Source organism: Gracilinanus agilis, chromosome 2, assembly GCF_016433145.1.
Source record: "Gracilinanus agilis isolate LMUSP501 chromosome 2, AgileGrace, whole genome shotgun sequence".
Taxonomy (NCBI): domain Eukaryota; kingdom Metazoa; phylum Chordata; class Mammalia; order Didelphimorphia; family Didelphidae; genus Gracilinanus; species Gracilinanus agilis.
The window spans coordinates 255,190,107-255,216,379 of record NC_058131.1 but is presented as its reverse complement, the minus strand read 5'-3'; the positions used below and the strand labels follow the sequence as shown (position 1 = coordinate 255,216,379).

Here is a 26,273-nt window from a genome sequence, read left to right as displayed (position 1 = left end):
TGTCTTAGAATTGATATTAAGTATCATTGGAAGAGTGGTAAAGACTAGCCAGTTGGGGTTAAGTGACTTGCCTAGAGTCACACAGCTAGGAAATGTCTGAGGCCAGACTTGGACCTACGACCTCCTATTTCCAGGTCTGACTCTTTATATCCACTGAGCTACCTCGTTGCCCTCCATATCCTGCTCTCGGTGGCTCCTTTAAACCTTATAGACTTGTGGAAAAGAAGGATGCTTTGGTGAACTTGGTGAACAGTTCCATTCAAAAAAAGGGAGAAGATTAGGTCAAAATTTAGACCTATATCAGTGACAACTTGAAATGTTCTGCAGATTAAGATACACCTTTGGAGAGTGGTGGTAGGATAAGCAAGTTTGGAAAAAAAGATGAATACGAGCAACAGTAATAGTAGCAGAACACCATAAAATGGAGAGCAAAGTCTGAAGGGAATGGAAAGTCTCAAAGCTTTTTACTCAATAAGTCAACTCGGTTGTGAAAATTCATCCCGTTCCTAGCCTGGTTATTGGCCTCCAACCAAGAGAGGCTACAGGAGGTTCTTGTGGACATGGGAGCCTTTGCTCATCATACCATCACAAAGATGTCCACTGCTGGCCAGTCCTTCCCAGGGATAAGAGTGTAAGCTCGAGTGTGAAGAACCAGAAATGGGTCTCTGAGGTCGAATTTCAGTTCTCCCCTTGAATAGACTCTGTATCCTGACTCCCAAGCAATACTGGAACCCTATCATGGGACCTCTACTGGAAAACAGGAGGAAATGAGGGGAAAAACCCCCAAAACAAAAACAACTGCTTTCTTTGGATGTGCATTAGAATAACATCACACATCACACCGCTAAGGAAGAAAGGAAGGGAACATCTTCACTACCACAGCTGAGCTGCTCTAAGTTTCTTGGAGACTGATCTCTGGTTACACCCCCTGGTACTTATGCGAAGGTTGGATCCATTTGACGGGGATGCCAGCAATGAAGCAGCTTAATTTGGCTTATTTGGCTATTTCTTCCCTAGAGGATATCAGTATGTGCACATGCTTGTACATGTGGGTGGGTGCAGCCCTGGAGATTCATCTCACGTCCAAATCCAGTCCTTTACTGCACTCCCCAATTCCCCCACCCCATTGTTTGTAACAGTGTAGAACAAGATCAAAGTTGGACCCACTGATTCTAGAGGCAGGAGAGACTTTTATGTCTTATTCTTTCCTTTAAAAAGGAAAACGACTATTTTAATTCTGATGAGTCAAATTTTTAACAAAAAAAAAGTTTAAGTTACACAAGGTTCCCTCCCATTTCACCCTATCATTTTAACCCATCATATAAAGCATACACCAGAAAACACTTTTCAGGCACAGGTATATTGACCACAGAGAGAATAAAACCACGACACTTCTTTGAACAGAATAGATCTACCTGACTTTGTGAATTGAGATTTTGTCTGATTTCAAAAGAATACAGTTTTTTTTAGCCTATGCTAACTGCCTAATTATCACAGGTTTTGTCATCTCTAATAATTATTTTAAATTCTCCTTATTAATGTTAAAGCGATTAAGATTCTCACATCCTTACAGGAGACAGATGGCTCACTCTGGGTCGTACATAGGCTCTTGGCTTTAGTAGATGCCCGCCTCGGGCCACTTTAGTTGCTTGGCATAGGCACCTTTACAGCTTATAATCCTGTAGTTTCTCTCAAGTTCCAGACCAGGAATCGTGGATCGCCAGCCAATAAAACCTGCAGTAGTTTTAGGGACTGGTGGTGATGGGAGTACCTGAAATGGAAACAGGCAGGACTTTTAAGTTATCTCTTTAACAAATTCATATTCAATTTAGCAAATATTTATGGAGTACCTATTCTATACCCCGTACTAGTCCCTGCACAAAATAAATCCTACCCCTCAAGGAACATACAATTCACCTCCAATTCATTTATTAAAGGCACTCTGCTAAGAGCTGGAGGTTACAAAGAAAAGGTGAAAAAAAATAGCTCCTGCCTTCAAGGAGCTTACATTCTAATGGGGGAGACCTGTGTATAAATAGATATGTAGAGGATACAGTACAAATAGAGAGAGAAGATAGCTGGGAGCATCAGACACGGCTTCCTGAAGAAGGGATTTGGAGCTGGGAAGGGAGAGCAAACCAAGCGTGAGTAAGAATCCATGCAAAGGCATGAAGAGGGAGCCTTGTGTGAGAGGAAGAGGACGTAGTCTAGTATAATTGTATTATCAAATGTGTGGAAAAGAATAAAAAGCAAGAGAATTGGAAAGTAAAGAACACTGTAAAGACTTGTATGGGGGCAGCTGGGTAGCTCAGTGGATTGAGAGCCAGACCTAGAGACGGGAGGTCCTAGGTTCAAATCTGGCCTCAGACACTTCCCAGCTGTGTGACCCTGGGCAAGTCACTTGACCCCCATTGCCCACCCTTACCTCTCTTCTGCCTTGGAGCCAATACACAGTATTGACTCCAAGACAGAAGGTAAGGGTTTTTATAAAAAAAAAAAAAGACGTGTATATAGGGAACTGAACTTAAAAACAAAAATAATATTGACTCTATTTTTGAAGGAACTGAGGTCTTACTGGTTTGGGTATGCCTTTCATTGGTACAAGCCACGGTCCCTTCATGTCTTAATAATTATATGGTTTGGGACAACAGACAGGTGGTTCCATGGACTGAGTCAAGATTGGAGATGGGAGTCCTGGATTCAAATCTGGCCTCAAACACTTCCTTGCTGTATAACCCTGCACAAGTCACTGGATAGAAATTACTTAGCCCATTACCATTCTTCTGCCTTGGAATTGATATTTAATGTCAGTTCTAAGGCAGAAAGGTTAAAAAAAATAATTACAAGGTCTGCTAGAATTTCTGTAGCCAAAATATTGGCAGCTAATGGTGTAGCAGATAAGAGTGTTGGGCTTGGAGGAAGATGGACACAGAATATCAGAGCTGAAAGAGACTTTAGGAATCAAGCTGCTCCAATGGGCTTAATTTACATGGGAGGAATCTAGGTCCAAAGAAAGTAAATAAGTAGCCCAAGGTCACTGGGCAAATTAGTAATAGAACTCAGATTTTTTGACACCTCCAAGAGCCTTATGGGGAAGGCAGAGCCAATATTGTTCTACCTGTTTGTAGATGAGGAAGCCAAGGCTCTGAAAGGTAAGGTTCTGTGATTGCAGATTACCCAGGTCATCGGTGGAGCCAGTACTCCCTGAATCCTTTTTAGCTTGGTGGGAAGGACTTGCTAGAGTCTGCGCCACACTGTCATAGCTTAAAGATCCCAGAAATACTCCACACCACACTGACACATCAAGGGAGAATATTCACCGAGGATATAACAATATGAACTTTTAAAATGCATATTAAAATCAGAGTCATTCTGTTGCTCACATCATTCCTGAAAATCAATTAAACACTTTTTATCTAATAATTACTAACGTCCTTAATTCTTTTCTGCTAGGAAAATAACATCATTAACAAAGAAGAATCTGATCTAAAATGTTTGACATTTCTGTGTCCAAGCTGCCCTTTATAAAATCTATTGCAATTGTGTCAGATGACATTCTGGCTGTGCAAAACCTTCCTATTTTGATTAAAAGGCTCTAGCACACCCACACCCACATACACACATACACACACACATACACTCCGCCCCCCACACACTCCCAAACAAAAATGTCCCTCATTGTCTAGACCACAAGGAATAAAAGAAAACTGAATCTAATTAAAACAAAGAAAATTGGATCATATCTGGAACGAAAGAACATGGTTCAATTTGTCAATTCAATCAACAGATTTGAGCATTTTGGAAAATGATGGTAAATGTTTAGAAAGGTTTTTTTGTGATTGTAATTTTACATAATCATCTGTTCTGCTATTACAAGGTGATTTAGACAAAGACACAGACTAGGAATATTAGATCTAGCAGAGTTAAGCGAGAGACAAGGGTGTTTAATATATTATGGATTACTGAACTCATCCTTATCTTCTTATTTTTTTCATCTCTGCCTATAATAACCCCGTTAGCTGTCTAGGTTGGTTTAAACTGCTGCAGAGAGAAGACAAATCTGCCCTTTAATAGATTTTCTCTATCAAGTACTAAAATTAATCTCTAAGAAAATCCACATAAAGAGAAAACAGTCAAAGAGAGATGCTCAAGAAGCCAGAGTTGCTATTGGGACAGCTTAGAATGAAATATTAGTTTTGAAGGCAAATAGCTTTCAAAAAAAACCACTGGTCCTGGAGGATGCTTGTAACCCACACTTAAAAACTGGACCTTTGAATTCCATGTACAACGAGAAAGAAAGATGGTGAAGTAAAGTAGCTGATCCATTTCACTGGCAATATTACATTCAGCTCTGAGCCAAGCAAAATCAGCCCTGCTCTCTGCTTGCGGCTGGGCTGAGTTTGGCTGGAATGCTGGGGCTACAGGAAAACAGCTTCTTTGCTGTATGGCTTTCACATCTGGGGACTTACTCAATAGAGAAACACACGGAGAGAAAACAATGTTTCGGTTTGTTCTCTTGCCAGGACTGTTCTTCTTTGTTCTCCAGCCAAGGCTGGAAACTGTTTGTGATACTTAGGTGGAGCCCCTTCCTTTGAAAAGATAATTATGGCGGTCACAAGTGCCACCCACTGAGCAGCAGAATGGGGAAACCGATGCTCCTCTGTGCAGAAGCCACCAGGAGCCAGACACCAGAAAGGAATGAGTAGGAGGGGGGGGATTAAATCTAATCCACCTCGGTGGAAGAGATACAGTCTGATGATCCATAGCTAACAGAAAAAAAGCAGACAGTGTCATTTTTACTCACAGATGTGAAGAGGATTAATAGTCGCTCCCCCCCCCACCTTTGGCATTTTTCTGGGTACCCAACACAGATCTCCTAAACAGCTCTAGTGGGCATGATTCTGAACCTGGAAACATAAATCAAGATCACACAAGAAAATGTGAGAGGCTTGGAAGACCAGACACTCAGCAATATAGAGGGGAGAGAAATTCAGTATAGTAAGAGGAAAGGTTCTTGGGCATATGTGTTGTCATCATGCACTTATTAAATGTTGACTATGTGCTAAGCACTGAGCTGAGAACCGGGTAAACAAAGAAAGGCAAAAGATACTAGCTTCAAGTACCTCTCCCTCTTCTTCTTCCCCTTTTCTTTTCCCATCATCCATCCATCCATCAATCAATCAATCTGAATTTATTGAATACTCACTACATGCCAGGCACTGTGCTAAGTACTGGAGAAGAGAAATGAAACAGTTTCTGCCCTCAAGGTGCAATCTTTCCATCATCAAACAGATAGATGGAGCAGTGGATAGAACTAGGCTTTGAGTCAAGAAGACCTGAGATCAAATTCCTTCCCAGACACTAGCCATGTGACCTTAGCTAATCACTTAGCAAGTCACAACCTTGATTTGTCTCTGTTTCCTCAACTGTAAAATGGGAATAATAATGGCACCTACCTCTGAAGATTGTTACTCGATTCAAATTAGAAATATTTGTAAAAAGTTCTTAGTGCAGTGTCTGACAGAGTAGGCACTATATAAATACTAGCTATTATTATTTCATTAATACTGACTTCAATAGTTTGCCTAGAACCAGTACAAGAGATTGGTAAAGACATTTTATTGAGGATTTAGGAAACCTAGTTATGACTTTGGGCTCCACCATTAGGCTGTTGTGTAATTTTGGGGAAATCATTTTACCCTTCTGGTCCTTCAATTCATTATCTGTAGAATGAAACAAGTGGACTATAATCTCTCTAAAGTTCCTTTCCAACTATAATGATGTGATTGTATCATTTATCTTAAAAATCAGTGATTACTGTCATCATATGCCTCAGTCTGACATTCAAAGCCTTCTACAATCTTCTTCCAATCTACTCTTCTAGCCTTATCACCTACTACTCCCATTCATGTCCTCTATCTTCTCGCCAAACCAGAACTTTTTCTTGAAACTCTCCCACTTCTCGACTCCTCTGTCTCTGCAGGCTGAAATCTTTCAGATTCTAAAAATCTATGGGGAGGAGGGACCCACATCTTCTATGAAACCTTTCTCCAATTTCTCCCCATTATCCTCTAGTTTCTCTCTCTTTCAATTTTTTGCTTAATATTGTTTATACTTCTCTCATGCACTTAGCGATTTCTAATTTTTTTTATCATAGTCATATCTTATATTATCACTTTAAGCTCTAAACTTCTGATATTAGAGATTGGGTCAGTCAAAACTTAACACAATGCTTGTAGATGGAAGTTTAAGTAAATGTCCAATGCTTATGATGATTCACTTTCTTTTTTTAAAACTCTTATCTTCCATCTTGGAATCAATATTGTGTATTGGTCCCAAGGCAGAAGAGCCGTAAGGGCTAGGCAATGGGGGTTAATTGACTTGCTCAGGGTTTGTAGGAAGTGTCTGAGGCCTGATTTGAACCCAGGACCCTTCCATCTCTGGGTCTGGCTCTCAATCCACTGAGCCACCTAGCTGCCCCACATGATTCACTTTTATTACTACAATATTAAAGATTTAGTGGTTGAAGGGATCCTAGAGGTCACTGAATTCAATTTTCCTCTTTTCCCCATTTTACAGATTAGGAAACTGAGGCCTGAAAGGTTAGATGATTGGACTAGGGTCACAAAATAAATAAATATCTGAAGTGGGATTCAAATTCAGGTCTTTCTGACTCCAAGTTGAGTCTCTATTCTCTATACAATACTGCTTCCCATAAGAAGCCAATGCATTTTGCTCCTTTTTTAAAAAAGTATAAACAATTTACTATAGACTCTGAATTAAAAGTTGCAAACACTATTCCTCCAAAATGTCCATTTCTTACCTTCAGGGAACAACAATAGGACTCTCTGAAGCTTTGTATGGAGAAAATCTTCCATCTGCTGCCTGTGTCTGAAGTTCTAGAAAACAATAGCTAATACTAATTCTATTTTATATCTGAAAGCACTTTGAAAAATTTATTATCATCTTCCACAAGAAGTCTTCCCTACGTCCTCTTGATTCTAGTCTTTCCCTTCTGTTAATTCTTTCCCATTTATCCTATAGAGAGTTTGTTTCTATATATACCTTTGAATGTTGTCCCCTATCCGTTAGAAAGTAAACTCCTTGAGGGCAAGAACTGTCCCCTCACTTCTTTTTGAATTCTGAGTGCTTATAATAAATGTTTACTGACTGACTGACGATCATTTCATCATTAACATCATCGTCAGAGAAGTGGGACTTGAGTTAGGTCTTTAGGGATTGGTAAGGCTTGAATACAGAGGAAGAAAAAAGGATGAATATTCCACATCAGAGAAGACATGAAAGAAGGAAGAAGCATGGAATGACTCAAGGAGGAACCAGAACTGCTTGGAAAGATGGGAAGTTCTAAGGATGTAGTGAAAAATTGGTTTAAACAAACAGTGATGTGAGGGGAAAGATTTCAGTTTATTCACTTTTTAAAAAATATTTTTAATTTTTAAACCCTTCTGTGCATTGGCTCATAGGTGGAAAAGTGGTAAGGGTGGGCAATGGGGGTCAAGTGACTTGCCCAGGGTCACACAGCTGGGACGTGTCTGAGGTCATATTTGAACCCAGGACCTCCCGTCTCTAGGCCTGACTCTCAATCCACTGAGCTACCCAGCTGCCCCCAGTTTATTCACTTTTAAAAAACATCTTTTATTTTTTCTATCCTTAAGTGATATAGCATCATTTCTGAGAAAGGGCCTCAGGAAAGCATGAACATGTACTACATACTATGCCTGGGTCTACCAGGCAATTAGAAGAGCTGGGTTCTAGTTCTGGCTTTGCGGTTAAGTGGCTGAGTAAGTTTGAGGAAGGCAGGTGGACTCTAGATGGCATTGTCTTTCTCTGTCAGATGAAAGGTTTGAATTTTTTTTTTTTTGGAGCGAGGCAGGATTTTTAAAATTAGTAGATGAGAAGAATGCTGTATAATTTACCTAGATTTTAGCAAATGCTTTGACAAACTCATTGCTATCCTTATGGATAAGAAGACAGATGTGGGCTGGATGACAATATCTTTAGGTAGATTTGGAATCGTTTGAATATTTGAACCCAAAGAGTAGTAATTAAAGGTTCTCCTTCAACTTTTAAAAAATTTGATAACTTTATTTCAACATAATAGGTTTCTTTTGTGATCTTGTGTATGTTTTTAATGCATTTACATTTTTTATTTTTAAATTTTACTTTTCTGTTTGCTACATTGAAATTCCCAGGAATCTCCTCCTCCCTTTCTCCCCTCCTCACTCTAGAGAAGGCATCACTTGATAAAAAAGATATATGTATTTATAAAACCATGACTTAGTCATCTCTATTTATCAGTTCTTTCTCTGGAGGTAGAAACACGCAAGGCATCCTTCAAACAATATTTCTGTTGCTCTACATAATGTTTCCTTGGTTCTGCTCATTCCACTCTTCATAATTTCATTTAGGTGTTTCCATGTTTTAAAAAAATTAACTTGCTTATTCATTTCCTTATGGTGCAGTAGTATTTCATCACAATCATATGACACAACTTGTTTAACCATTTACCAATTAGTGGGCACCCTCTCAAAATCCTGTCCTTTGCCACCACAAAGAGAACTGCTATAAAATATTCTAGAACATATACATTCTTTTGCTTTTTTCCTAGATCCCCTTAGGAAAGAAACCTAACCGTGATATTGCTAAGTCAAAAGGTATATTCAGTTTTAAAACTCTTTGGACATAATTCCCAAATTGTTCTCCAAAATGGTCAGATCAGTTCACAGTTCCATCAACAGTGTTATTAGTGTCTCCTTTTATTCCCCAAATCCCCTCCATTTGCCATTTTGCCTTTCTATCATTTTAGTCAGCCTAATAGATGTGAGATGATATGCCAGAGTTGTTTTGATCTGTGTTTCTCTAAACAATAATCATTTAAAGCATTTTTATGTTAATATATAGCTTTGATTTCTTCATCTAAAAGTTGTCTATTCATATCTTTTGACTACCACTTGAAGAATGGCTTATATTCTTATAAATTTGATAAGTTTTCTATATGTTTTAGATATGAGACATCTTTTAGGATAAAAATTCATTATTTGGTAAAAATTAGTGGAAAAACCAGAAAGCACTCTGGTATAAACTTGATAGATCTTAAAAAGTTTACCAAGATAAAATAAAAATGAATACATGACCTAGACATAAGAGGACAAATCAAAATCAGATTAGAAAAACAGAGAACATTATTAGATTTATGGATAGAAGAATTAGTGAATAAGTAAGAGATAGAGGGCATTGTGAGATGTAAAATAGATCATTTTGATTATATTAAATTAAAAAGATTTTGTACAAATAAATGTAATGTAGCCAAGATTAGAAGGAAAGCAGAAAATTGGGGGAAATATTTTTTATATACAGCTTCCCCTTCAACTAAAAAGGAGGTCTCTATTCGGAATATATGGAGATCTTACTTGGTCCTAGTGTATTTAATCTTTTTTTCCTCTTTTTTGCTCAAATGCTCAACATTTAAAAATCTTTTCTTTTTTTATTATGACACAATAAACATCAGCAACCTTGAATACTTCATTATTCAAGTTGCAGGTAGGTGATTCAGTGAGTAGAGTGTAGCATGCTGAATTGAAAAGTCAGGAATACCCGAGTTCAAATCCTGTCTCAGACCCTTAACTGTGTCTCTGTGTAGTTCTAAGAAAATCACTTAACTTCTCCACTTTAATTTCCTCATCTGTAAAACAAAAACAAACAAACAAACAAAAAAACAACCTACTTTATGGGGTTGTTGTGAGGATTAAATGAAAAAATATTTGGAAAGTGCTTTGTAAGCTTTTAAGAGCTATATAAATTGTAGCTAGGTTGTAATATAAAAGATGACAGATGAAACTATGTACTTTTGCTATATACAGTTTGTTCTGTTTAATATTTGGATTAATGACTTGGATAAAGACATAGAAGACAGATTTATAGATGACACAAGGATATGAAAGGACTGGAATCCAAAAAGACAGCTACAAATCTGGGCTGAATTGAATAAGATCAAAGCCAACAGGGATAAATGTAAAGTGTAACACTTAAGGTTCAAAAATACAATTTGACAACTGCGAGATAGTGGAGACATGCCTGGATAGCAGTCTGTATGTATAACATCTGGGGAGGTGAGGTCTTAATGTACTGCAGCAAGCTCAACTTGTCATTGATATGCTAGAGTAGCCCAAAAAAACTAATGCAGTGTTAGGGTTCATTAAGAGAAGAATTGTATCTCTAGGACTAGGAAGATGATAGTTTTACTTTATTCTATTTCAGACTGGATCACATATGTGGAGTACTTGTCCAATTCTGGATGCCATACATTACAAAGGTCTAGATGAGGGAGAATTGAATGTTGAAGAGCCTTCAAATCTTTCCACATGAAGTAATGGGTATGTTTACCCTGAAGTAGACAGCACTTGAATGGATGAGGAAGGGAGGACATTTTTTTAAATGTTACTCACTTGTTTGGTCATATCTGACTTTGTGACCTTAAGCATATCAAGCCCTTCTATCCTTCGCTATCTCCTGAAGCCTATCCAAGCCCATGTTCATTGCTTCCATGACACAACCTATCTATTTCATCCTCTGCTGTTTCCTTGTCCTTTTGCCTTCAATCTTTCCCAACATCAGGCTCTTTTCCAATGAATCCTGTCTTTTCATGTTACTAAAGTATTTAAACTTCTGCTTTAGTATTTGACATTTCAGTGAAGAGTCTGAATTAATTTTTTTTAGGTATGAACCAATTTGATCTCCTTGCTGTCCAAGGGACTCTCAAAAGTCTCCTCCAGCACCACAAAAAATCAAGTGTCAATTCTGCAGCACTTCACAACCATACACTGCTACTGCAAAAACATAGCTTTGACTATACAGAAACATTAACCACCTTTGAATATTAGAATGGCTACCATTGGAAAGAGATACTAGGCTTGTTGTCCTTGGCACCAGAGAGTAGTAGTACAAACAATGAGTGAAAATTACAAATGGGAAAATTTAGGTGCATATATATATATATATATATATATATATATATATATATATATACACACACACACACACACACACACACACACACACTGTCCCAAAGAGTAATAAATTGTCTGAAGTGGCAGTAAGTATTCAAGGAAAACCTGAATGACTCTTTTTATCATGTGTGTTTAGAGGGGATATTGTTCAGATGTATGTTACACCCCTGAGGTACCTTACATTTTGAAGATTCTATGATTCTGCATCCAGATGACCTCTAAGTTTCTCTAGATGATGATGATGGCAAACTTGACAACGATGATGATAGCAAGCATTTATATGATGCTTTAAAGTTTGCAAAAAACACTTTCTAAACATCTCATTTAATCCTCCCAACATCCTTGGAAGAGAGGTGCTATTATTATCCCCATTTTACAGAGGAGGAAACTGAGAGAGTCGGAGGTTAAGTGACTTACCTTAAGCCATTTAGCTNTATATATACACACACACACACACACACACACACACACTGTCCCAAAGAGTAATAAATTGTCTGAAGTGGCAGTAAGTATTCAAGGAAAACCTGAATGACTCTTTTTATCATGTGTGTTTAGAGGGGATATTGTTCAGATGTATGTTACACCCCTGAGGTACCTTACATTTTGAAGATTCTATGATTCTGCATCCAGATGACCTCTAAGTTTCTCTAGATGATGATGATGGCAAACTTGACAACGATGATGATAGCAAGCATTTATATGATGCTTTAAAGTTTGCAAAAAACACTTTCTAAACATCTCATTTAATCCTCCCAACATCCTTGGAAGAGAGGTGCTATTATTATCCCCATTTTACAGAGGAGGAAACTGAGAGAGTCGGAGGTTAAGTGACTTACCTTAAGCCATTTAGCTAGAAAATATCTAAGGCTAGATTTGAACTCAGGTCTTCCTGACTCAGCACAGCATTTTATGGTACAACTCAGCTGCCTCTTAAATCTTATATTTCCTGTATTTCTAAATTTTATGGTTCTACAGATCATGTTAGGCGTCACATTATTCAGATAACTGCCTTCCTTTAAACTGAGGGAAGCAGAGAGAAAAGAGAATCACAAGCACCTCCTATGTAGACATAGAAGCCTGCACACCATAGTGGAACAGGTGTTTGACTAAAAACCAAAAGACCTGGAATCTCATCCCTGGCTCTGTTGTTAAATCACTGAGTGACCTCAGGCAAGTCACTTAACTTCTTACCTCTTAAAATGAGGCATTAGACTAGATCGTCTCTAAGCTCCTTCCATTTTTAAGAAAACAAGAACCCTGAGTTCTATCTTAGAGTCAATACTGTGTATTGGTTTCATGGCTGAAGAACAGTAAGGGTTGGGTGATGGGGGTTAAGTGATTTGCTCAGTCTCACACATCTAGAAAATGTCTGAGACCAAATTTGAACTCAAGACCTCCTGTCTCTAAGCCTGGCTTTTAATTACAGAGCCACCTAGCTGACCCTTCCTTTCAAATTTAATCTATGTTCCAAGATCCAGGTCTGATTACCCCACTCCTCAGTAAACTCCATAGACTTCCCATCACATCTAGAATCTAATATATAATCCTCTGGAGTTCAAAGCCCTTTATAATCTGCCTGTCCTTCCTATCCCACCCTACCCTCTTCATCTTTACTGTCTTCTTACACCTTACAGCCTGTGTATACTTTTTGATCCAGTGACACTGGATTCTAATCTCCCTACCCTTGCATTTTCACTGGCTGTCTCCCATGCTTGGAATACTCTCCTTTCCTCATCACTTATGGTTTCCCTCAAATCTCAGTTAAAACTCATCTTCTCCAGGAAACATTTTCCAGTTCCTCTTAATTCCAATGCCTTCCCTCTGTGGATTATTTTCAATGAATTTTGTATATTGCTTTTTTTTTAAAAAAACAGTTATTTGTATGTTTTCTCCCCCATTAGGTCATGAGATCCTCAAGAAAAAGGACTTTCTTTTATCTTTTATTATATCTCCAGTGCTTAGCACAGTGCTTGGCACATATTAAGTGTTTAATTAATATTTATTGACTGACTGAGTCCTTGCTGGCCTGACATTCTATCTTGTATATTCAAAGGCCCCTTCCTGTGTTAACATCTTCTGCCCTAAATTCTTAAGGCCCTTCTAGTTCTAATATTTGATGTCTCTGATATACAATACAGCACATCCTTCAATGTCCTGAAAACTAGAAAGGGATATTTCCATAGTTCTAAATTAAGATTCAGTGCAGTGGTGTATTCTTCTAGCCTCTGAATTTTTATTTTTGCATCCAGAATGAACATGATTTCCATTGTGGTTCATTTTTTATTTATGAAAACAGTATTGAAAATTCCATTTTCTAACCTTAATATATTTTTCCACTGGTGTCACAGGCCGGATGCGTAAATGTGCTGGAAGCTCTATCTTGGGCTTTGGAGGCTTAAGCACTTCTCCTTCTCTCTTCAGTAACTAAAACAGAATGTCTAGGTCACCAAAGAATATTTGAATTTAGCATGAACTATTTCCCCCACGAAGCAGTCCAACCTGTTCCCAACTTAATTCCCAAACTAAACTCAGAGCTAATGCATTCACACCTGAAAATTTGAGTTTGTTAAGACTACAGTCTAAAAGTTGGCATTACATACACATGCACCTTCCAAGGACAGAAGCTGAACATGCTTTGTTGTACCAAATCTCAAATAGTTGGAAACTATGGTAGTTATCACGCCAATACTCATAGAAGCTGGGAGTAATTGCTTAGTGCAGACCATTTCCAATCACCTTTAAATAGCAAATGGGCCATGTTTTATCTTATTAAATTCTCCACTATAAAATGATACTTGAATGCATTGTAACCTATATTCGCATTTAAGATCCTGGACTCTGGAGTTAGCTATAACTGATAATATTTTTAGTGGAACTTAAAATTGAGGTTTGAGGAGAGTGTGTGTGTGTGAGAAAACAAAGTCTCTTTAAACCTTCCCCAACCTTTGTAGAGTCATTGGCAAATCTCCAATTACTTGAGAAAGGTTATTAAAAGAATTTAATTTGCATTATCAAGGAAGAGTTTGCCTAAAACATTATAAGAATAAATAAGATTTAGACTAGGGGTAATGTTTACCCCAAAGAAGACAAACTCTCTTTTTAAACACTATGACCCAATATTTGGTTTGTAGCGGAAAAGGCAATGAGTTTGAATGCTGTCTTCCCCATAAGACCTTGAGCTCACTGAGGGCAGAAACTGACCCATGATAGTTTTGGACGGGAGCTGGGAGGGTGGCACTATTGGTTTCAGTAGGGATTGGCGAAAGGCTGGGGCTTTGGTGCTACGATCTATCATTTAATAAATGTTTAGTGACTAACTCAGGCTTGGCTTCTAGAACTCCTTAGCCATGTAACTGGGGAAATTACTCTAACCATACAGCATCATGATATCATAGATTTACAGTGGGATGGCATAGATCTCATTTTATAGGTGAGGAAAATGAAGTTCATAGAGGTTGAGGAATTTTCCTAAAGTCACACAGCTCATAAATAACATAAATTTAAACTTCAGTTTCCTCATTTGTAAAATAGAGATGACAATGCATTGACTGCCCTATAAGGGTTATTTTGAAGAAAGTTCTTTGAATACCCTAAATCATAATAGAGATATAGATAATGGTAAAGTTAGGGGTCTCCAACCTTTGTTAAATACTATTTCCTCAGCTAAATTTGAGTTGCTGAATGGACATGGATATTATAAATGGAATTTCTTTTTTTAACATTTAATAATATTTATTTTTTAGAGAAGTTAACATGGCTACATGCTTCATGTTCTTACTTTCCCCTTCACTCCCCCCCCAAACCTCCCCATAGCTGATGTGCATTTCCACTGGTTTTAACATGTGTCAAGACCTATTTCCAAATTGTTGATAGTTGCATTGGTGTAGTAGTTTCGAGTCTACATTCCTAATCATGTCTGCCTCAACCCATGTTAAAGACAATTCATACTTTTATTTTTTTTGCTATTCTAAAATGGAATGGTCAAATTGATCTTAATTGAATTTTCTAATTGAATGAATACATTGATATTGGTAGTGATGTGCTAATAAATATTTAGTAACTGCTTAAAAATGTAAGTGATACATTTTTTCAAGTTTAATCTGCACTATTAACATTTTCTCTATCACTTTCTTAAATCTAGACAATCAACAAAACAAAGTAAGTCTTGATCTATAATTTGGTAATTTCTGGGGTGTAATTGTCCACACTGAAAGTTTTGAAAGTTTAACGATTAGCTTTGGCTGGTTAGAGCTGTCCCCAGACACCCCTAGATACAGACTGCTTTTATGTACTACTTCTGGGTAACAGAGTATGGGTCATCTTCACTAAGATAAAAATTACCATATTAATCTATCTAAATGTAGAGTACTCCCCCCCCCACCTGCAAGTAAAATGTTTGGAAGGGAAAAAATTTTGTGTATGTATATTTATATAGCTATATCTATATATGTGGGTATATGCATATAGATTTATGCTGTGTACATAATAACCAAAGTATATAACTGTTTGCTCACTTTTCAGTCAAATTTTGAGAAAAGCACAAAAACTAAATTGAACCAATATAATAATGATAATATCTCAAATTAGAGTCTTAGATTCCGTACTGCAAGTGACCTTAAGAGGTTTGTCTAGTTCAACCCCTTCATTTTACAAATGAAGGAACTGAGGGCTAGAAAGGGGAAATGACAAACTCGGGATCACATAGGAAATGGTAGAGAGGGGATTTGAATCCAGATCCTCTAATCCCAAAACCAATATGCCTTCCATTTTATTCTCCTGCTTCATTAACATTTTAAGTAACTTTAAGTTTTATAAAGGAACCTTTGAAGTCATCTAGTCCAACCTCCACACTTTAGAGATGGAAACTGAAGCTCAGGCTGTTGGAAGAGACCTTAGAGTACATGTAATACACCTTTGTCATTTTAAGATGAAGAAATAGAGGACAAGAGAGTTGAAGTTAATTTCTCCAAGGTCATACAATTATAAGTAACAGAGCTGGGTTTTGAACTCTGACCCCAGCGAACCGTTATTAATTCACTGCTATTTCCACTACATCATTGAAACCTGAAGAATTTCTGGTATTGTTAGTCTCATTTTATAGACATAAATCAAAATAAATAGCATGGTGCAGGCTGGCTTATTTTTGGTGAAGCAGATTTTTCCCTCTTCATTTCTAGAACACCACTGAAGCTAATAATAACCCTAATAAAGGAGTCAATGAGAAGTTTTTCTGGTTTCTGATGATCTGTCTTTTTAAAATCTCATTTTGAGTCCCCCCCAAAAGAAATGGTATCTTACCTAATTAGCTTTACCTGACACTGGCTATTTTATTCACAATGTCAATTAAAATTGGACTAACAGATTAGATTATAGTCATTTGGGTCAGTATTTGATAGATTACAATTTCATTCTTGCAAACTATATGTTTCATAGCTGTGCACCTCTTAAAATTAATTATTACCTCTTCCAGAGGGGTTGTTAAAAATCCCCATTTCTTAGACCAATTTTGACGTGCTTTCCATTCGGTTTCAAGGCGATTTTTCCTGAAATTAACAATCTCAGTTATGAAAGCAAATTTACAAATTTACAAACAAAATAATCCAAGCCATGACATTGTGCTACAACATTGACTTACATTATTAATTTGCACCGGGTTATTAATTTCCCAGCTTAGACAGTTAAAGTGGCCTAATGAACTTAGGCTAGTATTAGCAAGACAAAAGGAAAGAAACAAACATTTATTTAAATGCACGGTAAATGCCAGGCACCGTGCTAAATGCTTTTGCAAAATATTATCTCAGTTAATACTTTCAACAACCCCAGGAGGTAGGTACAATCATTTTCACCATTTTTAATCAAGGAAAGTGAGGCTGAGGTTAAGAGACTCGGCCCAGGGTCACAAAGCTAGTGGGAATCTGAGATCATATTTGAACTCGGGTCTTTCCGACCCCAGAAATAGCACTCTAGCCACTTCTAATTATATAGTGGTAATTATAGAATGGCAGGATTTCGAGTTAGAAGGGCTCCTTAGAGAACTTCTAATCTAGTCCTCCACTTCATTTATTCATTCAAAATCATTTATAAAATGCCTACTATGTGACAGGTAGTGTGCTAAGTGTTAGAAATACAAAGACTAAACAAAATTCTAAACTAAACACTAAAATAAATTAAATAACACTAAATAAACACTAAAATAAAATTCTGCCTGTCCTCAAGGAACTTACATTTTATTGGGAAAAACAACAGGCACAAATCAGATCGTGTCATAATAGATATACATAATAAATAAATACAAAAGATATGCAAACAGTAAAAAAAGTTAATTTTTTTGTGGGGGGTGGGTGGAAGCCCTAGCACATGGGAGAATCAAAAAATCTTAGTGAGATAGCATTTGAACCAAGCCTCAAAGGGCCATAGGGATTTTAAGAGGTACGGCTGAGTAGGAAGGAGATATATTCCAGGCATAGAGGAGTGTTTGCAGAAAGACATAAAGAGAGAATGCTACACGGGGGGAAGGAACAGTAGGAGGACCAGTTTGCTTGAAATATAGTGTCCAAAAAAGAGAAAAATAGATAATAAGCTTAGAAAGGTAGTCTAGAGCCATTTTGCTAGGAGCTTTAAATGCCAAAGAAGTTTGTATTTTATTTGAAAGGCAATAGGGAACCACTAAAATTTTTTGGTCAAGAGAGTGGCATAATTCAATCTCTGCTCTAGGAATATTGCTTTGTTATCTGTGAGGGTCCCCTTAAGCTCTCTTTTGGGTCCTCTTCTCTTCACAGCATATATACCTTCTCTCAGGGATCCTATCAACATCTTCAGGTTCAATTACCGTCTTTATGGTGATAACACCTAGATCAATATCTCCTAAGCTCAAGTCGCAAATCACAAATTGCCTATTGGACATTGTCCAACATTAGATGTCCCGTAGATATTCTAGGCTTGACATGTCCACACAGATTTGGAGGATAAATTAGAGAGATGAGAGGAGGGAAGATCAATTAGAATTCAATTGCCATAGGAGAGAAGCGATTAGGATCTGAGGTAGGATGGTGGTCATGTGAATAGAGGGATAGAGTATGGTTGTTGAGAGACGTGTGGGAAGAATCAACCCCACTTGGCAGCTGACTGGACATGGGGAGTGAGGGAAAATGAAGAGGCTAAAATACCTTTGAGTTTGTGAACATGGATATCTGGGAGGAGAGTAGTACCCACGGCAGAAATAGGGAAATTAGTGGAGTGGACTTGGAGGAAAAGATAATGAATTCTTCTGGACATGTTGAGCCTGGAATATCTACGGGACATCTAATGTTGGACAATGTCCACAGGCAATTTGTGATTTGTGACTTGAGCTTAGAAGAGAGATACTTATCTAGATATTATGACCATAAAGATGGTAATTGAACCTGGAGATGCTGATGAGATCCCTGAGGGAAGGTATAAACTGTGAAGAGAAGAGGACCTAAAAAAGAGCTTTAGGAACACTCACAGTTTGAGTGTAGGACATAGATATTGAACAAAAGGAGGAGACTGCCAAAAAGTGGCCAGACAGGATATGGGGTTGACCAAGAGAGAAGAAAGTCATGGAACCTGGAGAGGAGAGAATATCAAAAATCTGATGGATAATCACCTCATTAGCAATTTCAACAACTGGTTATCCAGCCTTGGGTTGAAGTTCACCAGTGATAAAACCCTCTACCTTCTTTGAAGCATAACATTCTACTTTTAGACACTTATAATTGTGAGGATATTTTCCCTTAATGTGAGCCAAAACTTGTGTTATGGAAACTTTCAGTCTATCTTGGAGTTGTTTTTTGGAGTAAAGTTAAAAAATCCAAAATTCTCTTCTACCTTTTCTTCAAATATCTAAAGACTCTGCTTATATACTTAGACTTTTCTAGCATAAGCACAATCATTATTTCTTTGAGTCTTGCATAAGAGCCTTTCACAATCCTAGTCACTTTCCTCTGGACATGATTTATTTGTCAATGTTTTCCTGAACTGTCAAAGTTTGCAGAGAACTGAATTCAATTTTCCAGATGTAGGCTGCTCACCGTTGCCTCTCTCATTCTGAATGCTTTTCTTTTATTATGAAAAATTCAAGGAAAGTTTAGAACTACTGAATATAGCAAGTTTTAATGATTGGGGCTAAAATTTAAATGCAAAGCAGGTCCTCAATATATGCTAATTGAGATTTAAAACAAATAGTTATTATTAAAAAGTTGTATTTCAAAGATTTCACACATCTTCAGAACTAGAAGGGACAACAGAGGTCCAAATTCTATTTAAGCAAAAATCTCTTCAACACAATTCATGGAAAACTGGTCATTCTGCTTCTGCTTGAACACTTTTAGTGATGGGAAACTCTCTACATCCTGTGGTAAACCACTCTTTTATCTGATTTATAAAACGATTGAGAAGGAATTGTTCTGGCTAGCATGCAATCCTAGGAGCACAAACTGTCTGAGGAGTGTTTCTTTTCTTTTTTTTAAACCTTTACCTTCTGTCTTAGAATCAATACTATGTAGCGGATCCAAGGTAGCAGAATGGTAAGGGATGGCAATGACAATTTAGTGACTTACCCAGGGTAACACAAAGAGTGTTTCCTTTACTTAAATAGCCTGGAATTCTGTGGGCTAATATAGTTCTTTGTAATAAAAACAAGAAATGCAATAACTAGCATTTATAAAGTATCTACTGTGTGTCAGGCATGGTGCTTTACAAATATCTCATTATCTTTAAAACAACTTGTACAACAGGTCTACAACAAAACTCAAAACCAAAACTAAGCCCAATATTAAGCTGCACCTAAAAATGAAACATGTCTAGGATCCTGCTATATTTTGCCTTGCTCAGTCCTTATCAGCACAACTTGGTAACTGATTAGATAGATATGGTGAGAAAAATTGAGAAACCTAAAATAATTCAGGCTGCTCTATGGGAAGTGCCACTCTCAACAGCAATGGAGAAATTAAGAAAGGAGGTAGTATAAGAGAGGGTAATATTATGAGTTTTGTCGTAGACATGTTGAGCTTAAGATGTCAAGTGGTCATCCAGTGAGAAATATCCAGTAGACAACTGGCAATTTGTGACGAAAGCTTGGGGTAAAGTCTAGCTTAGAAGATAATCCAACCAAAAGGAACTGATGGGGTCATCAAGAAGCAAAGTAAAGAAGGGAAAGAGAAAAGGCACAGGATTGAGCCTGGGGATGACCTTGCACAGGACAAGCTCTTATATAGAGTATTATGTCCAGTTTTGGGCTTCCCATTTTAGAAGTGACATTGATAAGATGAAAAACATTCAGAGAAAGACCACTTGGATAAATTAAACAAAAAAGCATTTATTAAAGGTCTACTATGGCCCAGGAACTGGTAATTCAAAGACAAAAATCAGAGCCCCTCTTCTCAAGGAGCTCATATTCTAATAGAGAAGACAATATGTACTCATATAGGTAGATATGTAAAAAATATTTTTGTACATTATGTTTATATATTACATTGTTTACATAATATATTTTTGTAAATGTATTTTTCAAAATCCATATAATTAAACATTTGTGTGTATATATTATATCTTTATAAAATATCTCTATATAACATACAAGGGTAGTTAGGGGAGGAAATACTAGTAACTGAGGGGATCAGAAAAAATCTCATGTAGAAAGTAGTATTTGAGTTGAACTTTGAAGGAAACTAAGGATTCTAAGGAGCAAGGTGTGAAATGAGCATATGGCACACATGGGGGACAACACATATAAAGACATAGGTGGAAATGAAGCATTATATGTGAAGAACAGCCAAGTAGACCAGTTTGGCTGGAATGTAAGGTATATGAAGAGGAATAGGTCTAGAAAGATAGGAGCAAGATTGTAAAGGGCTTTACATGTCAAACAGCATTGTATATAATCGATCCTGGAGGCAATAGAGATACATTTGACTTTGTTGAGCAGGGGAGTGGCATGGTCAGACCTATACTTAAGGATTGGAGAGGGGAGAAACTTGAGGCAGGAGAAGCTATTAGGAAGGCTACATAATAGACCAGGGAACAAATAACAAAGACCTAATCCAAGATGGTAACCCTGAAGAAAGAAAAAAGGGGATTGTTATGAATCCTTATGTGGAAAAGAATTAGCACAACTTGTTTGACTTAGTTTTCATTCTATTAAATATCCCAGATTTTTCTCATCCCCAGAGGAAAGAGTCATATATCCCACTTCTTATTATTGCAAAAATACGATTTTTAAAATATCCAAGTCTTAGATTTTTTATTTGACTCTACTAAATTTCATCTTAATAGGTTTGGCTCAATGTTTTAGTCTCTTGAGATTGTGGTGGAGCTTTTGTCTTTTCCATTCAATGAGTTAGCTGTTTCTTCTAGTTTTGTGTCACTTGCAAATTGAGTAATGAATGAAATATATTCTTTTGTCCAATTCAGTAATAACCTTGTCCAAAAATAAAATGATACTACTTGGTCAGTATTGGTTCTTGATGAAGTTGTGATACTATAGTTTCCTTTTCTAAATATTCACTATCTTTTATAATCTGTTTCAGAATTTGTCCAGGAACAAAAATCAAGTTCACTAGCCTACAGTCATGTTTCTCAAATTAGAGACAATATTTGCCCCTTTTTGATTTTTGTCCTATTCTCTATGATCTTTCAGAAATCACTAATGGAGTTTCTGCCATTATATCTGCCACAGTTTTTTCATTATCCTAGTTCATTTGTGTCTGATGACTTGGGTTCACACCAAGGACATCTGGATATTTTTTTTGTTCATTCATTTACAGTTGTGTCTGACTCTTTGTCCTCCTCCCACTTGGAGTTTTCTTGAAAGAGATAGTGGCACAGTTTGCCATTTCCTTCTCCAGCTCATTTTATAGATGATGAAACTGAAGCCAACAGGATTCAGTGACTTTCCCCAGGGTCACACAGCTAATAAGAACCAGAGGCTGAATTTGAACTCGTGAAGTTGCCATCCTGATTCTAAGCCCAGTATTTTATTCACTGTGCCACTTAGATTATTCCTCAGTACTCTTTTATTATCTCATTTATCGTGAGCATTAATGTGTTACTAATAATTTTTTGTATGTTTCTTTCAGTTCTTCTCACAGGCATGCTTTCTTTTGTCAGTTACCATTGTCCTAGCCACCTCTCTTTCCCACAGTGTAGCTTAAAATTTTTTCCCACTTTCTTATTTTTAGATTGGCATTCCTTGCCAAATTCAGTTTATTTTACGTGTTAGAGCTCCTGACACTATACTTGTAGGACTTGTATTTAGCTTTGTTACCTGTCCTCACTTTTCTTCTTGTCTGTTTTCATGTTCTAATTTGCACACATTCTTCCTAGCAGTCTTTTTAAAGCAGCTCTTTTTTAGCCTCTGTGGAATTATTTTTATGCCTTCATAATCTCATTCCTGACAATTTCTCTTTCCGCCATGGTTGACTTCTCTTGTAGAATTTTAGTCCATGGGATCCTATCTACCCTCTTTCTCTGAACTCTTTGAAATTTAGTTTTTCAGATTTCTTCCATGCATTTCATGGCAGGTCATAAGGAATGTTGCCTTAATGACAACCTCATTGATTATAAAATGTAATCATCTAGAACAAGACTAAAACGAAAATTACCCAAGAGATCAGGGAACCATTTGAAATTCTGAGCAAGGGATATCTGGAATGTTTTAACAAAATCAAACAATTGTCTAGAGGTTATTCTTAAAATGGGGCTTCTTTTTTTTTCCAATCAACTTTTCTTCCCCATATTATTTCTAGAGAAAACACACCTCTCAATAGTTTTCTTCATTGTTTTTCGGTAACACCTATATTCTGATTTTTTTTGGCATAGGGAAATTTCATGTTTTAAAATTTTGGTCATCTTTGGTGATAGCAGAATGCTATCTCTGTCAGGTTCAACTGAAATGAAGTTTAGAGTGTGGAAGGTACTGGGTTGCTTTAAACCTCAGAGAACTAGCCTAACCAAATGTGAAGAGGTGTGTCACCAGAAAGCTGACTACCAGGTAATGTACTTTTTTCCCCCTTCCCAGCAGCGATTATATAACAAACAAGGTACTAAGAAAATTACATTTTCATCAGTGGAAGGAGGCACCATGGGGATGAAATCATACATCCTTGAACATACAAAAGCACTACCCCTATTTAACTTCAATGTTTGTGTCTTACTACTCAACTCTTGCTAGCCAATGTTTTCTTTAATATTGAGTAGAATGGAAAAGTAAAAGGAGAAAATTGCTCCAGGTAGACAGAAATTTCTCAGTGGTGAAACATACTAGAAAAAAAAGTCATAAAAGTATTCTGGGCATTCATAAACGTGTGGCTACTGCCAACAATTCTTAGTAACTTTCAAGTCTTTTACATTAAAATGAACTTTGGGAATATCAGACATCTGGAAATTTTTGCCTCCCAAATTTAGCCATTATTAAAATTCATCAGAGAATTAAAAACATTGGTAACCCCCAACTCTTTAATTGCTCAAAAAGAACAACGTTTCCATGTTAGGCTAAGTCCCAAACTACTGTATCCATTTTGATTACAATAAAAAACAATCAACCAATCAACCAGGGATAAGGTCTATCTTGGCAATTCAAATCCTACAGGGTAATTTTTCATGAAGTTATGAGGCAGTAAGAAGTAAAATTATGAGCCAAAGCATTTGGGGGGAAGTTCAGAGGTTAGTCATTTCATTCCAGGAATAATTCTCTAGAGGCAGTTTTTCAACCAGATTCCCTTATGCCTAGCCTTTAGCTTCTTCCTCTTTCCTAGTCAAAGCTAGGACGTAAAATAGATATTGGATGAAAATACCAGGATTTGTGAATTGGGAAATAATAATTTGGGGGATGAAAGAAAGGAGGTTTGAGAATTGGGGAATGTGGGTTTGGATTTTGGAGACTCTTCGAAGGTTTGGGATCTAGAGAAAGAAGGGTTAAGCAGTGGGTTTGGGGGATTTAGGGAATAGGGAACTGTGGATTAGGAAAGAGGTTTGGGGTTTAATATGGGATGAAGAATTAGAGATTGGGGGATTAGGGATTAAAGAGACAAGACAGGTGAGCAAACGGTTGGAAAGCAGATACGGAAGGATGAAGGAGTTGGGATTTGGGAAGAAAGAATTGAGGAGCGTAGAATAAAGAATTTGCAGATTGTGGATGAGGTAATAGGATAGTGGGAATTAGCACCCGGGTTAGAATACGGATTCTGTTCAAAGCAAAGTGTTCGTTGCGGGTGGGGTGGTCACGGGGTCTCGGGCAGCATTCCGGGAGCCTTGATCAAAGGGCCGTGAGGGTATTTCGGAACTGGGGGGGCGGGAGTGAGAAGGGGGAGGAGGGAAAAAAGGTGGAGATAGAGGAGCGGGCTAGAGCAGGGGTCAGGGGCGGTCAGCAGATAGATGCTGGAGCCCCGAGGCTCTGCAGTTACCAGATTTCATCCTGTGCGACGAACGTAAGTTTATCAGCGCCGGGGACGACTTTCTGGGCCATGGCTGTTTCTGGTCTGAGTCTGAGTCCAAATGGCAGGGATGGTCCGGTCTCCTGCCTAGGTTATTGTGTCCCTACGGTTGCCCTCGGCAACTGAGTGTTGCTGGGAGATGGCCCGTGGGAGGCTAAGGCCACCTGTTCAGGTCGCTGACCAGGCTGCCCTCCTGAACCTGTCGGGGCCCCGCCTTTCCCTCTTCTCTTTCTCCTTAAGTTCCTCCCAGCTAGAAATATGTGATCCTGTGCCCCAGCTTACCTTCTTTTCTTATCTTTTTTGTTCTGTCCCTCAAGAAAGCGCCACTTTCCCTTCCACAGAGGCAGTGGGATGCTGCGGAAAGATACCTGGTTTATAGTTAAGGGACGGGTGGTGGTGGTTTGGTTTCCATTTCCTGGATGCCATCCAGCTTCTGCTATGCCATTTTACAGAATAGAAGGTCAGAAATGCAAGGAACCCTAGAGACCAAAGACTGAGGCATTTGGAGTCAAAAGCCCCGAATTCAAAACCCAACCCCACCACTTAACCTCTCTGTTCATCAGATTCCTTATGTTTAAAATGAGTGCTGGATCGGATCACTGCTAAGATCTCATACGGCTCTAAATCTAGGATCCTATGATTACTTAAGATGTGTGCTTTCCAAGGATCTATCCTTATGCCATTCTTAACTCTCATTTATAGAAAAGAAAACTGGGACCCAGAGTGGACAAATGACTTATTTGCCCAGCATCACATGAAGTAACTTAGCAACGACTGAAACCCATGTTCTCTGAATCCTTTGACTCTCAGCCCAGTGATCTCCATTTCCTTTTGTATGTTTGCACTGACTGACATCCATGCCTAGAAAACACTAAGATTCCTTCTTTATTTCAATCTTTCAGAAATCCTAGTTTTCTTCAAGGCCCAGCTCAAGAACCCTCTTAACATCAAACCTTTCCTGATCCCTGAAGCTGCTACTGTCTCTTCTCCCTCCCCCCCCAATTCCTTCCCTTTGTATTATATAATAAAAGTTAACATTTATGTAGCATTTTAAGGTTTGCAGAGATTTTTATAAGCGTTATCTCAGTTGCTTCTTACAAAAATTCTGTGAGGTAGGTACTATTATTATCTCCATTTTGTAAATCAGGAAACTGAGGCTGAAAGAAATTATTTTCCCCAGAATTATAGAGCTCAAGTTTTCTCTAATCCTTCTCTCACCTCACCTTTTCTGCAGCATTTTTTCATTTATCTAGTCTTGCTTCACTCTAGCAAGCTAACCAAAAGTATTCTCTTTTCTAAAGCTCTCCTGCCTTCCAGTTATGTCACCCAGCTCTTTCACACCCCACAAAAACTATACTCTTCTTTAATAACTCCTAGATATTCAAAACTCTGGGCCTCATATCTCCTCCAACTCCCTAACAAAGGAAATTATACTTACTGTAAGGAGAGTTTTTCTCCTGTCTTTGCTCATGTAATAAGCAATTCAGTGTTTACTAGAAACTTGGGGGGATACAACGATACACATGACAAAAGATGTGAGCAATAAAGGAACTGACAATCTATTTTAGGAATCAGAATCAACACAAATGCAAAGAAAACTAACTATACAAAGCTGTATATGTTTAATCCCTCATCTGTAAAATGAGGGAATTGGACTAAATGATCTCCAGAGTCCTTTCCAGCTTTGATGTTTTATGAATTTCACATGTGTGGTACAGACAATAAAGGAATCAGGGAGGAACAGAGAGAAATAAGGGAAGGGAAAAGAGAGAGACAGACAGACACAGAGACAGAA

At 37.7% G+C, this 26,273-nt stretch overlaps 1 protein-coding gene across 1 annotated transcript; it reads right to left on the bottom strand.

The window, feature by feature from the left end:
* Nucleotides 1–1,615: 1,615 nt before the first annotated feature.
* Nucleotides 1,616–24,510, bottom strand: C2H20orf85 (chromosome 2 C20orf85 homolog). Its single transcript, XM_044661135.1, has 4 exons — nucleotides 24,449–24,510; nucleotides 16,489–16,570; nucleotides 13,347–13,451; nucleotides 1,616–1,771 (listed from the first exon to the last, which is right to left on the bottom strand). The coding sequence occupies exons 1-4, from the start codon at nucleotides 24,508–24,510 to the stop codon at nucleotides 1,616–1,618; spliced, it is 405 nt and encodes a 134-aa protein (XP_044517070.1).
* Nucleotides 24,511–26,273: the final 1,763 nt, after the last annotated feature.

Bases quoted from the DNA above. Each gene is read 5' to 3' on its own strand.
- C2H20orf85 (XM_044661135.1), bottom strand. From the start codon at position 24,510: ATGGCCCAGAAAGTCGTCCCCGGCGCTGATAAACTTACGTTCGTCGCA. The intron at 16,571-24,448 runs GTAACTGCAGAG...TGTTAATTTCAG, and splicing joins GTCGCACAGGATGAAATCTG to GAAAAATCGCCTTGAAACCG. The intron at 13,452-16,488 runs GTAATAATTAAT...ATTCTGTTTTAG, and splicing joins TAACAACCCCTCTGGAAGAG to TTACTGAAGAGAGAAGGAGA.